The sequence below is a fragment of the Scyliorhinus canicula genome, chromosome 6, assembly GCF_902713615.1.
Source record: "Scyliorhinus canicula chromosome 6, sScyCan1.1, whole genome shotgun sequence".
In the NCBI taxonomy this organism is placed as follows: Eukaryota; Metazoa; Chordata; class Chondrichthyes; order Carcharhiniformes; family Scyliorhinidae; genus Scyliorhinus; species Scyliorhinus canicula.
In genome coordinates this window covers 87,304,926-87,320,078 of record NC_052151.1, presented here as the reverse complement: position 1 = coordinate 87,320,078, position 15,153 = coordinate 87,304,926, and the positions used below count along the sequence as shown (strand labels likewise).

The following is a 15,153-nucleotide window of genomic DNA, read 5'->3' as shown; positions in this document are numbered from 1 at the left end:
CTGCATACATTAAAAACTCATCGGCCTAGAATTTCCTGAGAGCTACCATTAGAATGCCACAAATAGTAACGATTTTTTGATACAAAAGAGCCAGGAAATTTGGGGGCAAAGGGTCTCCCTTGATATTTTTCACCAATTCATAGAATCATAGAATTTGCAATGCAGAAGGAGGCCATTCGGCCCATCAAGTCTGCACCATCCCTTGGAATGAGCATGTCACCCAAGCCCACGCCTCCATCCTATCCCAGTAACCCCACCTAACCTTTTTTTTTGGTCACTCGGGGGCAATTTAGCATGGCCGATCCCCCTAACCTGCATATCTTTGGACCGTGGGAGGAAACCAGAGCACCTGGAGGAAACCCATGCAGACATGGGAGAAAATGCAAACTCCACACAGCCGAGGCCAAAATTGATCCTGGGACCCTGGAGCTGTGAGGCAGCAGTGCTAACCACTGTGCCGCCATGCCACCTTGTTGCCCTTTCTGCAAAACCTTCACTGAAAGCATCTGATATTCATTAACATAACTCAACCTCCAACGATCAAGTGTAGCTCACATTACTTTCCTAAATTTAGGCTAGACGAGAAGGACAATTGGGACATGGCCATATTTTTGGTGTTCTATGAATTTTTAAAATATTTCTCTTCTCGGTAGTCTACCATGTTTTTCTGTATCTTGAACTGCATCTTTGTGGCGTTAGAATGATTTGCTTTCCAAATTTCATAAACAGAAGGCTTCAACATTTAATTGTCATGCAAAAAGGGAGACTTAAGGAATGTGGCGCAAGTTCTATATTATCCTCCGTTCTAATATTTCACATTGGTTTTTACGTCTGATGATTTCCTGGAAGTTTTGGAGTAACAGGAAGATCAGGAACAACTCCCCCCCCCCCCCCCCCCCCCCCATCACATATAACCTAATCTCCTTGGAGAATTTACATAATGTAGTGACGGTGTGGATATAATTTTTATTAAGAATAAATTTGAGTACCCAATTAATTTTTTCCAATTAAGGGGCAATTTAGCATGGCCAATCCACCTACCTTGCACATCTTTGTGTTGTGGGGGTGAAACCCATGCAAACACGGGGAGAATGTGCAAACTCCACATGGATATTGACCCAGAGCCGGGATCGAACCTGGGACCACTGGAACCGTGAGACACAGTGTGGATATAATGTACATGACTATTAGATCGTTGAACATTTGACGTCTATGGTTACTGACCTATCAGCTTTCCTTCTAAACAGGTGAATAAATGCATATTGAGTGTCACAATGTAATAGAAATACTCATTGAAGTCTGGTCTCTTGTGTATCCCTAAATTTCATAACTTTATCAGTGATGTCCATGACTTTAGGAGCCTAGGCCTTGAGCTCTGGAATTGGTTTCTTGCAACTTTCTCTGCTCTCTTCCTCTCTACCTCTTTTAGGATGCTCACTAAAACCTATCTACCTGTCTGTAGCTCAGGGAGACATTTAGGGATGAAAAGAATTCTCTAAGTAAATGCTGAAATGTTAACAATATGCAACTTTTACTGAAGCATATTATTGTTACATTTAGTTTTCAATTTTTAAACTTTTCAAACTTTGTAGGTAAGGTAACGGGACATTCTGCACAATGAAGGGTTGATAAACAACTTTTCAAGTGTTTAAAGCGAGTTATAGAGCTGCTATATCCGTTTGTGTTCGTTGAACAAATTTGGTTGTAACTTAAGTCTGTTGCAAATATGTTTAGGATAGTTTTCACAATCTATTCCAATCAAACAGTCAATTTTTAAACCTCCTTCTTTCCCCTCCTATTTTGTTTCAACACAGCTACTTAGGCAATAAAGCCACTCTTCCATAGACTGTGTTGACCAACAGCAACTTGGATTTATATTGCACTCTTAACATTTTAACGGAGTAAAAGCAAAGGACATCACAGATGGGCGGCATGGTAGCACAGTGGTTAGTAATGTTGCTTCACAGCGTCAGGGTCCCAGGTTTGATTCCGGGTTTGGGTCACTGTCTGTGCGGTGTATGCACGTTCTCCAGTGTCTGCTTGGGTTTCCTCCGGCTGCTCCGGTTTCCCCCCACAAGTCCTGAAAGACATTCTGTTAGGTAATTTGAACATTCTGAATTCTTCCTCGGTGTACCTGAACAGGAACCCGAGTGTGGTGACTCGGGGATTTTCACAGTAACTTGATTGCAGTGTTAATGTAAGCCTACTTGTGACTATAATAAAGATTATTATTACTAGGAGAGTTTGCAACCAAATTTTGACACCCAACCACACTAGGCAGGAAACCAGAGTACCTGGAGGAAACCCACGCAGACACTGGGAGAACGTGCAGACTTGACGCAGTGGCCCAAGCCAGGAATCAAACCTGGGACCCTGGTGCTGTGATGCAACAGTGCTAACCGCTGTGATACCTTGCCACTCCACACCAACCGTGTGGGGTTTGATCCATATTCTGATGGTTGAGGTAGAGCTGGAGCCTGCCTCCTCACTGCTCCAAAGTTAAATTGCAGCATAAGTCATGATAATTGTAGACATTACCTGGAGAAGAATATATTTGTGGACTAGGGGTGAATGTAGGTCAGTGAGCACACAGTTTAACCTTCACAAATGTAAGCTTTCTTCATAAGTGCACTTAATTCCACAATATTCCAAAACACCAGAATATCTATTTAACCTCCCACTTCCACTGTTTGACACTAACCAGCTGCTCCCCACAACCACATATCCTTCTCCATCCTCCCTATTTCTGACTCCAACCGTACTGTAATCACTGTTGCAGGCTTTTGGAAACTATTGTCACTGGAATTTAATTTCACAGTACTGTGAAAAGAATATTTTGTTTGAGTACTAATTTATTTTGAATTTTATTGAAATATCCATTTTATAATCTAGCAGAATTTCTTAAGAATAAGGAGCATTAGGAGTTTGTTTTTCTCATCAGATATTATGTCATCTTAAAACACCCACATGAAACAATGCATTTACTGAGAGTGACTCGTTTATGTGGAAATGTTCACTAGTTGAATTGGAGATAATCCATGTTCTCTAGGTTTAAATAAGTCACAATGATGACAATGCCTGTGGGATAATTAATGTTCTGTGACTTGTGTGAGGAATGCACATTTGTTTATGATGCATTAAAATGATTTTTTTTAAACTGATTTTCCTGCAGGAATCTTATCCATAATCATTAAGCCCCATGATTTTCTGTGACAGTGTGGTGACCAAATAAATTATTCAAAATCTATTGCCTGCACTCAGAGATGATTTCAATTAGATAGCACGAGTTATAGATTTCATAGAGCAGTGCACCAGCATGTTGTGCCACCTAATATTTGACTGCAAGTTTGTACAGGAATGTCCTAGTCTCACCGTGGTTTGTCTGGGGCGTTTGTAAAGGATTCTCCTTTGGGAGGGACAGAAAATTGAAGAGTACGTCAACCTGTGACCTCTTTTGCATTCCATACTGTCTGGAAAAGTGAAATGTTAGAGGTATGAATGGATTGCCCACTTTTAAAGAGTAATGCAAGATCTGGGAACTTTACATGAAGAATATTGAAAAATAGTGGTGGGAGGAAATTTAGTTCGGTTTAAGGTGAAACCAGAAACAAATGTCTGATTTACAAATAGAGCTGTCCCGTTTCTGTCAACTTGGATTAGCACGCTTATTGAAACTCACATGGATAATAACATGAAAACTTACCAGTTGGCTTATGTACATTATATCTATAATATCCAAGTCCATTGACCAAGGTAACAGACAATAGCAACAGAAGTGCACCATTCTCTCTCAGAGTCATGTTTGTAGTTCAGATCTGTAAAGTATTGATAGAATTTTTTTCTGAACAATGATAGAAATGAAGGTATGAACTAATATAATGACTCAAAATCTACAGTCCACTATAGATTTAATGGGTACAGTTATTGGCAGAATATAGACTATCAGCAACAAAATATTGTTTTCCAAAAGCGAGAAAAGATAACATTAATCTTAACATCTAACTTCCCGCTATAGCACGACAAAAGCTACAATAGTTTGCCTGTAATGAAGTAGACAGAGTACGCATGTAACAAGTGTTATTGTACTGACATGCCATTAAGATATGATATACAAAGTACTTTGCAAGCAAAATGGCAATTAGCATTTGACTTCATGCTGAACTTGATTCAAATTGAAATTCAATCATACCAACATACCTTATCTCCAAAATCCAAAATCAATGTTGTTTTCCAATTAATTATTTATCCTCTGAAATAGTGGGGTGTCTGATGAAGAAGTGTTTTCAAAAACAATACATGTTGCTATTTATATATGAGAAAGCTTACTCATGCACACTAAATTCAATAGCTCCTCCTTTCAAATGCAAGTACCAATTATGCTGTTTCATTTTGCACATTGACAAGTTGTATCAGGTTCGTGGTTTCTTCTGGTTTGTGTTGCCTTGCCTTCTTTGGCATTGCTCTCCCCAGGCAGACATTTTCAAATGCGAATGTTGAACAGATTTCTGAATTGGGTTTAAAAGGCATGCATGGTTTGTTTTTAATTTATTTGGGTTTAGAAAACTGACATAAACAACAGGTATTGCAAATCTATTTTATTAATCTTATTTTTCTATAATTTTAGTTCCAAATAAGCTACATGCACCTACAGATGTACTACATCAGCTGATCATATTTGGGTGATAGACTTCTCAGCCATCTAGCCCCAAAGTTTGCAACAGTGACTGCCATTAAGAAAATGGTGTAAATAAAAGGACAAAATCAAGATGTAAAGAATGGAATGCCCTATGTGTTATATGCTTAAATGTGTTATTAATGTGGAGCATGAATGGATGGATGGAGTATGTAAGAGGTAACAGAGACATATATTGCAGAAAATAAAGAGTGCAAAGATTCAGTGACATTTATAATTGGTATCAGTATTTCTTGTACAAATAATGAAGTGACGCATGGTTTTGGTCACGGAATAATTTACATTTGTTCAGATAGTAAGAAATAGTTTGAAGTTTTAATCCTCTTGTTCTAAACAGCATTAAAACACCGTGATGAGGTTACTTCGACTGTTTTCGATTTATTCATTATGACATTTTAATAGTCATATGTTGTGGTGATGTCACTGAAATTTTAAATTCAAGTACTGCAATTAGGAGAGTTAAACAGTTTAATTTTCAGTGATTTATTGATTTATGCATCATGTTGGGTGATTTAAGCATTAGAAGTAAATTACAGGAAGAAAATTGAACTATGTAGCAATTTCATTAAACATTTAGATACACACAACAGTATAAAACTTAATGTTGAGTGAGGTAGTTTTGATAATGATGCAAAGGTTCTTGTTCAGTGACTGGAAGGCAGAGGGGTGGGGAGGGTAAAAGACAAAGGAGCAGGATTAAATTCTCATGCATGTTCCGTTATTCAATCCGATTACGGCTGATAGGGCTGAGTGACAGGAAACAGAGAGTAGTGGCTAATAGATGTTTTCCTGACTGGAAGGTTTGTCATAAAATTTCTCAGTGATTGGTGTTGGGACCTTTGCTTTTCCTGATATATATAATATATTATATATATATATATTCATGACCTAGACCTTGATGTGGAAGGCACAATTTCAAAACTTGCTGATGACAAAAAAGCATTGTGAACTGTGAAGAGGTTTTTGTAGAACTCCAAAGGGACATAGGTTGGTAGAATGGGCAGAAAAGCGATAGACAAAATTTAATGCAGAGAAGTGTGAAGTAATTCATTTGGTCGGAAGAACGCAGAGAGGCACTCTGAAATATAGGGTACAATTCTAAAAGGGGTGTATAAGTGCAGAAGTAATTGAAAATCAGGACAGGTTGAGAGAATAATGAATAAAACATGCAGCTTTCCTATGATTTTTTGAATGAGGCATAGAGTATAAAAGCAAGGAAGTTATGTTAAGATTATATAGAACACTGGTTTTGCCTCAATAGAGTATTGCATCCAGTTCTGGGCATCACACTTTTGGAAATATGTGAGGGCAAGAGGGAGTGCAGAAATGATTCACAAGGGTGGTCCCAGGGATGAGAAACTTCACTACCTAGATAGATCGGAAAAGTAGGAACTATTTTCCTTGGAGAAGAAAAGTTGAAGAGGAGATTTCCATTGGTACTGTTGGAGCAAGAGGTCTGATTAGCCGGCAGCACTTATAGACGTGACTTCTTCCAGTTTAGGAAGGAAGGAATTCCTAATCCCAATCCAATTAACAGACCATTGAATTTAAGCCACTGGCGCCACATACATTCCAGCCCATGGTGTGGAAGTAACCAAATCGCGAGGTAACAAAGGCATGGATGAGAATTTCAACAACCGTTGAAATAGAGCAGAGCAAAATCCGCAGATGTTATGGAGGTGGAACTAGGTGGACTTCATGTTGGCTCAAATATATGGTCAGAAGATCCATTCAGGTCAGTTATGACCCAGGAGGCCAGGGTTTTTTCGAGGCAGAGGGGTGTTGGCAGCAGCTGAGAAGACTTTGAAAGTACAAGAGGAGGCAGAGACTGAAAACAGTGCCGAACGTAGGAGTCAGCCAGGACCTTTTGCCTTTTTGGACTATGTACCAGTTTTGTAACAAATAATTATTTGGTTACTTAGTCCTATTTGTACAGTTAACCATTAACATTTAGCCTGGTTTTATTGTGGTTACCTTATTTCCCAAACCTTCAAACCTTGCCTTACTTAAATTTAAAACTGCGGTTGTGACTCTCCTATAAGACCATAAGAAATAGGAGCAGAATTAGGCCACTTGGCCCATTGAATCTGCTCCGCCATGCAACCATGGCTGATATTTTTCTCATCCCTATCTCCTGCCTCCTCCCTATAACCACTGATCCCCTTATTAAATCTTCTTTCTCAAATATAATATAAAATTCAAAAGCATCTTCTCACTATTTGTAAGATGTTTTGATACGGTTAGATTGCTAACTAATCTTGGAATCCGTGGTATTGGGCAGAGTTTGTGGCCCCGTCTTCCCAGTGTTTAACTTGGGGGAAATTGTGACCTGTCTAAGACTAGATGTTCACAACAAGCTGGATAGCGTGGATAAATCAGAATAACTGGTGGTGAGGTGTCCTCAACATGCACCTCTTCAGAACTAGCCAATGGGCAGCATGTAAATCAGGAAGAGACTGTGGGGCCAGATTCATGGGGGACTTTGAAGGTGATGGTGCAGGGACAAGAAGAGAAGATATTACTGATGAATGTCTGGGTAGGAATGCTGCCAAATGAGGGGATCCCCTGAGCTGAACAACAGAAAAAAAATGTACTGAACGCTGCAGGCAAAATTGAAGAAAAGATACAGTGGTGACCTCACATAACGTTCTGTTTGCACCTCTGATTAGAGCTATGTCCTGGAAAGCTGACTGTTAAGCTTCTTCCATGAGAAAGATGGGCCTGGATTTGAGAGATGGCAAATTGTTTAAGGACTTTTGGAGATGAGGTGGTAGTTTGCAGGGAAGGGGGAGGATTTTTTTTTGAGAAAGTTGATGATGATGGCAGTTTCGAATTTAAATGATGAGGGGGGAAGTGCAACTGAGGAGAATAATCTCTAAAATGTGAGGTTTACAGGAATGCAAATCAGATGGGCAGCAGTTTAACAAGAAGAAGATGAAGGGATCACCTGGTATGTCTCATGAACAAAATAAGCTCACAGATAGGAGAGAAACTAAAAGATGCAAATTCAGGGCTAGAGCTGAAGGGAACCTGGAGAGAGGTTTGACTTGGGTGGCCTGGGGTTACAAGGGAAAGCGCAGAGGTAGCTGAGTAGATACCTCGTGACCGAGGTGCTCCTAACGCCAGTCTGAAATTGCTTGATGTGGACTAGCAGATCCAATTTTGTATCCTCTCACTATTTTATGGAGAAGAGAATGAAGGGCCGTCAGAACAACAAGGTAGGAGAGTTTCATGGGCTCCCACGACCCATACATTAAGGGGTGGTGGGAACCAATTGGATAACAATCTCGGATTTTGAATCCGAATTCTGGTCACTGAGTAGGGTTTGAACTCTGCACCTTACAACTCGGGTGCGAATGCTAGCACTCAGGAAAAATCTCACTCTGTCAGATTTGATTACGGATGCCTAAATCAAATGTGAGCGGGATATTGCCAACCCTATACGCCTTAAATTTGAGGAAGAAAATATTTGGGCCCCAACAGTATGGGAGAGAGTAGATGTTTTACCAAGGCTAAATATATCAATGGTGTAGGTGGGGACAGTGCTTGATCAGATCGACAGCTGCAGAAATGGTCACGAATGATAGACCAAAGGCGTGGGAGTTGGGGGTTTTAAAATGCAATTATAAATGACTTGGAGGCAATTGCACATACAGAGAATGGAATGATAAAGCGTCATCAGATGTGGGGGGTGAGGGAAATCTGTGATCAAGATCATCATGGAATTAGAGAAGCTATGTGAGATGATGTTTAGTGCCGAAGCCGAGGAAGATGTCTTGGCAAAAACTGGAGATGAGCTTCCGGGGTCAGGTTTGGGACAGGGAAGTGAAACATTAGGGAATGAAGATTTTAAAGGCAATAAAAAGATGCTAGCAGGAGCTGATAGCGGATTCCAGAGGAAGATGGGGAGAGTCCAAGGTGTGGTTAGATGATGTGGGTCATGCTTTGATCGTGTTGGTTTAAAGGGACCCAGTGATTGAATGTATAATCAGACAGACAAGTGTCAGCAATGCTTGATAACAGAGCTTTTTAAGTTCTTGCAAACTGAGTGGGATCAGAGATCTGTCCAGACTCGGAAAATAGACGGAGGCATGTGTAATGATATTCTGGTGGTTTGATTAACTTTGCAACTATGTTCACTGAGTAATTTGTACTGGAAACTTCTGTAGTAAAATTAAGTGTTTTTCTTTCACTCCAGAATAGCAACAATTTTGGGAACGCCACATTAAGCTTCCATTTCCAATCACTGAGTAGGTGTCTCATGTTTTTGAATCACTGCCATTCTTGTGGTAGTGCTCCCACAAAGCTGTTAGGTTGAGAATTCCAGGACATTATCACTATCAGTCATGAATCATGACAGAACTATTTGTCCAGAACATCGAAGGTAAATAGTTAATTCATTCTAAATCAAAACTAAAGACACAATCCATAGAATCTCTAGTGCTAAAGGCCCCTCGAGTCTGCATCGACACACTGAAAGAGAACTCTACCTCGGCCCAATCCTCCCGTCCTATCTTCTTAATCCACCTAACCTGCACATTCAGGGATCTATGTACATGGACACCGAGATCTCTCTGCTCATCCACACTACCAAGAATCTTACCATTAGCCCAGTACTCTGTCTTCCTGTTATTCCTTCCAAAATGAATCACCTCACACTTTTCTGCATTAAGCTCCATTTGCCACCTCTCAGCCCAGCTCTGCAGCTTATCTATGTCCCTCTGTAACCTGCAACATCCTTCCGCACTGTCCACAACTCCACCGAATTTAATGTCATCTGCAAATTTACTCACCCATCCTTCTACGCCCTCCTCCAGGTCATTTATAAAAATGACAAACAGCAGTGACCTCAAAACAGATCATTGTGGTACACCACTAGTAACTGAATTCCAGGCTGAACATTTCCCATCAACCATCACCCTCTGTCTTCTTACAGCGAGCCAATTTCTGATCCAAACTGCTAAATCACCCTGAATCCCATGCCTGCCTATTTTCTGCAATAGCCTACCGTGGGGAACCGTGTCAAACGCTTTACTGAAATCCATATACACCACATCAACTGCTTTACCCTCGTCCACCTTTTTGGTCACCTTCTCTAAGAACTCAATAAGGTTTGTGAGGCACGACCTACCCTTCACAAAACCGTGTTGACTATCCCTAATCAAATTATTCCTTTGTAGATGATTATAAATCCTATCTCTTATAAACCTTTCCAAGACTTTGCCCACAACAGAAGTAAGGCTCACTGGTCTATAGTTACAGGGATTGACTCGACTCCCCTTCTTGAACAAGGGGACAACATTTGCTGTCCTCCAGTCTTCTGGCACTATTCCTGTAGACAATGACGACTTAAATATCAAAGCCAAAGGCTCAGCAATCTCCTCCCTAGCTTCGCAGAGCATCCTAGGATAAATCCCATCCGGCCCAGGGGACTTATCGATTTTCACACTTTCCAGAATTGCTAAAACCACCTCCTTATGAACCTCAAGCCCTTCTAGTCTAGTAGCCTGTAACTCAGTGTTCTCCTCGACAACATTGTCTTTTTCCTGTGTGAATACTGGCGAAAAATATTCATTTAGCACCTCTCCTATCTCCTCTGACTCCACGCACAACTTCCCACAACTGTCCTTGACTGGCCCTACTCTTACCCTAGTCATTCTTTTATTTCAGCACAGAACAGGCCCTTCGGCCCTCTGTTGTGCCAAGCATTGTCCGAAACCAAGATCAAGCTCCGCACTCCCTGTCATTGTGGTGTGCTCCATGTGACTATCCAATAGCCGCTTGAAAGTTCCTAAAGTGTCCGACTCCACTATCACAGCAGGCAGTCCATTCCACACCCTAACCACTCTCTGAGTAAAGAACCTACGTCGGACATCCTTCCTATATCTCCCACCCTAGACCTTATAATTATACCCCCTGTAACAGCTACATCCACCCGAGGAAATAGTCTCTGAACGTCCACTCTATCTATCCCCCTCATCATCTTATAAACCTCTATTAAGTCGCCTCTCATCCTCCTCTGCTCCAAACAGAAAAGCCCCCCCTTGATCCTACCTGCCAAAGACTTCTCGTGTCCCCTCCTGGCTCTTCTTAGCTCTCTCCTTAGGTCCTTCCTAGCTAACTTGTAATTGTCGAGCCCTAACTGAACCTTCATATCTCATCTTTACATAAGCCGCCTCCTTCCACTTGACAAGTGATTCAACTACTTTAGTAAACCACGGTTCCCTCGTTTGACCACTTCCTCCCTGCCTGACAGGTACATACTTATCAAGGACACACAGTAGCTGATCATTGAACGAGCTCCACATTTCAATTGTGCCCATCCCCTGCAGTTTCCTTCCCATCCTATGCATCCTAAGTCTTGCCTCATCGTATCAGAGGGGCTGGTTTAGCTTACTGAGCTAAATCGCTGGCTTTTAAAGCAAGCCAGCAGCACGGTTCGATTCCTGTACCAGCCTCCCCGGACGGGCGCCGGAATGTGGTGACTAGGGGCTTCTCACAGTAACTTCATTGAAGCCTACTCGTGACAATAAGCGATTTTCATTTTGATTTCATTTCATTTTCATTTCATAATTGCCTTTCCCCCAACTATAACTCTTGCCCTGCGGTATATACCTATCCCTTTCCATCGCTAAAGTAAACGTAACTGAATTGTGGTCACTATCACCAAAGTGCTCACCTACCTCCAAATCCAGTACCTGTCCTGGTTCATTACCCAGTACCAAATCCAATATTGCCTCGCCTCTTGTTGGCCTATCTACATACTGCATCAGGAAACCCTCCTGCACACATCGGACAAAAACGGACCCATCTAAACTACTCGATCTATAGCGTTTCCAGTCAAGATTTGGAAAGTTAAAGTCCCCCATAACAACTGCCCTGTTACTTTCACTCCTATCCAGAATCATCTTTGCAATCCTTTCCTCTACATCTCTGGAACTTTTCGGAGGCCTATAGAAAACCCCCAACAGGGTGACCTCTCCTTTCCTGTTTCTAACCTCAGCCCATACTACCTCAGTAGATGAGTCCTCATCAAACGTCCTTTCTGCCATCGTAATACTGTCCTTGATTAACAATGCCACCCCTCCCCCTCTTTTACCACCTTCCCTGAGCTTACTGAAATATCTAAACCCCGGCACCTGCAACAACCATTCCTGTCCCTGCTCTAGCCATGTCTCCGAAATGGCCACAACATCGAAGTCCCAGGTGCCAACCCATGCTGCAAGTTCACCCACCTTATTCCGGATGCTCCTGGCATTGAAGTAGACACACTTTAAACCACCTTCCTGCCTGCTGGTACACTCCTGCAACCTTGAAACCTTACTCATGACCTCACTACTCCCAACCTCCTGTATACTGGAGCTACAATTCAGGTTCCCAACCCCCTGCTGAATTAGTTGAAACCCTCCCGAAGAGCAAATTTTCCCCCCAGGATTTTGGTACCCCTCTGGTCCAGATGTAGACCATCCCATTTGTAGAGGTCCTACCTCCTCCAGAATGAGCCCCAATTATCCAGGTATCTGAAACCCTCCCTCCTGCACCATCCCTGTAGCCACGTGTTCAACTGCTCTCTCTCCCTATTCCTCGTCTCGCTAGCACATGACTTGGGTAGCAACCCAGAGATAATAACTCTGTTTGTTCTAGCTCTAAGTTTCCACCTTAGCTCCCTGAATTCCTGTCTTACATCCCTATCCCTTTTCCTTCCTATGTCGTTGGTGCGTATGTGGACCACGACTTGGGGCTGCTCCCCCTCCTCCTTAAGGATCCCAAAAACACGATCCAAGACATCACGGACCCTGGCACCTGGGAGGCAACACACACCGCGAGACTCTCTCGATCCCACAGAATCTCCTATCTATCCCCCTAACTATGGAGTCTCCAATGGCTAATGCTCTACTCTTTCCCCCCCCCCCCCTTCCCTTCTGAGCAACAGGGACAGACTCTGTGCCAGAGACCTGTACCCCATGGCTTATCCCTGGTAAGTCGTCCCCTCCACCAGTATCCAAAGCGGTATACTTGTTACTAAGGGGAACGACCACAGGGGATCCCTGTACTGACTGCTTCTTCCCAGCCCCTCTCTCCGTCACCCATCTATATTCATTCTTTGGAGTAACTCCATCCCTGAAGTTTCTACCTATGACCACCTCTGCCTCCCGAATGATCCAAAGTTCATCCAACTCCAGCTCCAGTTCCCTAACACGGTTTCTGAGGAGCTGGAGATGGGTGCACTTCCCACAGATGAAATCAGCAGGGACACTGACGGCGTCCCTCAGCTCAATCATTCTGCAGGAGGAACATTGCACTGCCTTCCCTGCCACCCCCTCTGGATAAAACAAGGAAAAGAAAGGAAGAGCTTACCTGATGGTTAGAGGAGGTGGAAGGGTGGGGGAACACTACAAGTGTAGTGTCTCGAGTTTAACAACCGCCCAACTTATATACAGGTACTACACACCTTCCCAGAAATCCCCACGGCCGACTTCCGGTTTCCTGCTGCTCTGAAACAAAAAAAAACAACTCCGAAAAAAAAAAGTTAGTTAAAAAACAAAGGCCGCTTCTTCTGTAAGGTAAGTTTTTAAAGCGGGAAACTTACCTTTCTGACAGACCCCTGGTTACTGCTCCCGCTGCTACCGCTGATTAACAAAGATGCCCCTTAAACATCACTATCGTCCCTTCTTCCACCACCTCCTCCGGCAGCGAGTTCCAGGCACCGACTACGCTCTGTGTAAAAAAGACTTGCCTCGTACATCTTCTCTAAACCTTGCCCCTTGCACCTTAAACCTATGCCCCCTAGTAATTGACCCCTCTACCCTGGGAAAAAAGTCTCTGACTATCCACTCTGTCTATGCCCCTCATAATTTTATAGACATGCCCAAAGGTCAAGATGTTGCATGACAGTAATATTATGCTCTCCGGTTACGAGTGGGCCTCTTATTGGATTAATCATGAGAATTCCAAATCAATTCACATTTTCAAATGAAAACAGGTTACTGGGTTTGGGTTATTCTCACCAGTGTGGGGAAACAGAGGGTGAAGGGGAGGAGGGGACAAGTAACATGGCAAGTGAGAAATAGAGAGAGGAATGAGAAGCAGGGATGGGGCAATGGACCGTCCCGAGAGAAATAGTGGTGGTTGTGGGGAGCGGGGGACAGTGGAGATGGTGAGGGAGAGAGGGAAGAGAATGGAATTTAGATTAGTGGAGATAAATGGATTGAGGCATTTTTGGCCAGCGTTTGGGGAAGGCAATCTAGTATTATGAGAGTTGGCGCTGAGGATTGGAAATACAGTTGAGGATGGTTTTCCATAAAAAAGTTTTTAAAATGGGGTTCGGGGATAGCATCTGGGAGGTACGTGCCGCCAATGGGAGAGTGGTGGGACAGCAGGACGGATGAGATTGGCAGCAGATAGGTTGGAATGGAGAAAGCAACCAGAATGGGAAGGAGTTAAAAACCTGCGTCATTGGGAGGTTCTGTGGCCTGAAATTCTGTTCCTTTGTGGAGGAGGTTACAGGTTTAAATCTTGCTCAGACAATTGAAAATCTAAATTAGATTATCTTAACCTTTGTTCAGGGACATGCCATCGGCAAACCCCTGCCAAAACCCCCTCAGCTTGGACATGCCCAAAACATATAGACATTGGTCACTGACTCCCCCGAGCACTTCGCACACCTATCCTCCACCCCAAAGAATCTACTCATCCGGGCCACTGTCATGTGAGCACGGTGAACGACCTTAAATTGGATCAGGCTGAGCCTGGCACATGTTGCGGTTGCATTGACCCTACCCAACGCGTCCGTCCAGAGGCCCACCTCGCTCTCTCTTCTCCCCCCCCCCCCCCCCCCCCAGTTCCTCCTCCCACTTTTGCTTCAGCTCTTCGGTCTGCGTGTCCTCCGAACCCATAAGCTCTTTATTTAAGTCCATCCTCTAGAGACAACCCTATCCTGAATCCCCCTTAGCGGCAGGAGTGGGAAGGTTACTACCTGCTTCCACAAAAAGTCCCGTACTTGTAAATATCGGAATTCATTTCTCCCCGCCAATGCAAACTTCTCCTCCAGCTCCCTCATTCTCGGGAAGCTCCCTTCTGTAAAGAAGTCCCCCATTCTCTCGATCCCTGCTCTCCGCCAAATTCGGAAGCCCCCGTCCATCCTCCCCGGGGCAAACCGATGACCACACCAACATGTCAACTCTGCTCCCACATGTCTCCTCCACTGCCCTCAGACTCTCAGGGCCGCCACCACCACTGGACTGGTGGAGTACCGCGCCGGCAGGAACGTTGGCAGTTACCAACTACCAACGCCCCCAGACTTGTGCCCTTACAAGAAGCCGCCTCTATACGCACCCTGCCTGTTCACCCCCCACCAGCCACCTCCTCACCATGGCTATGTTAGGCGCTCAGTAGTAATTGCTGAAAATCGGCAGCGCCAGCCCTCCATCCCCCCCCCGGCTCCGCTCGAGCGTTGCCCT

General features: G+C 43.5%; 2 protein-coding genes across 3 annotated transcripts in view; one reads left to right on the top strand and one right to left on the bottom strand.

Annotated features, from left to right (window-relative positions):
* LOC119966888 overlaps positions 1-4,314 on the bottom strand; it is a 66,032-nt gene extending 61,718 nt beyond the window's left edge. Inside the window, exons 1-2 of the mRNA XM_038798848.1 lie at positions 4,198-4,314; positions 3,704-3,815 (exon numbers count right to left, since the gene is read on the bottom strand). Of these exons, the coding sequence (XP_038654776.1) occupies positions 3,704-3,800 (97 nt within the window). The 5' untranslated portion in view covers positions 3,801-3,815; positions 4,198-4,314. The remainder of the gene's footprint in view (positions 1-3,703; positions 3,816-4,197) is intronic.
* The window catches only part of nt5dc1 (5'-nucleotidase domain containing 1), a 641,953-nt gene that overhangs the window by 242,812 nt on the left and 383,988 nt on the right, over positions 1-15,153 (top strand). The gene's annotated exons all lie outside the window — the stretch shown is intronic.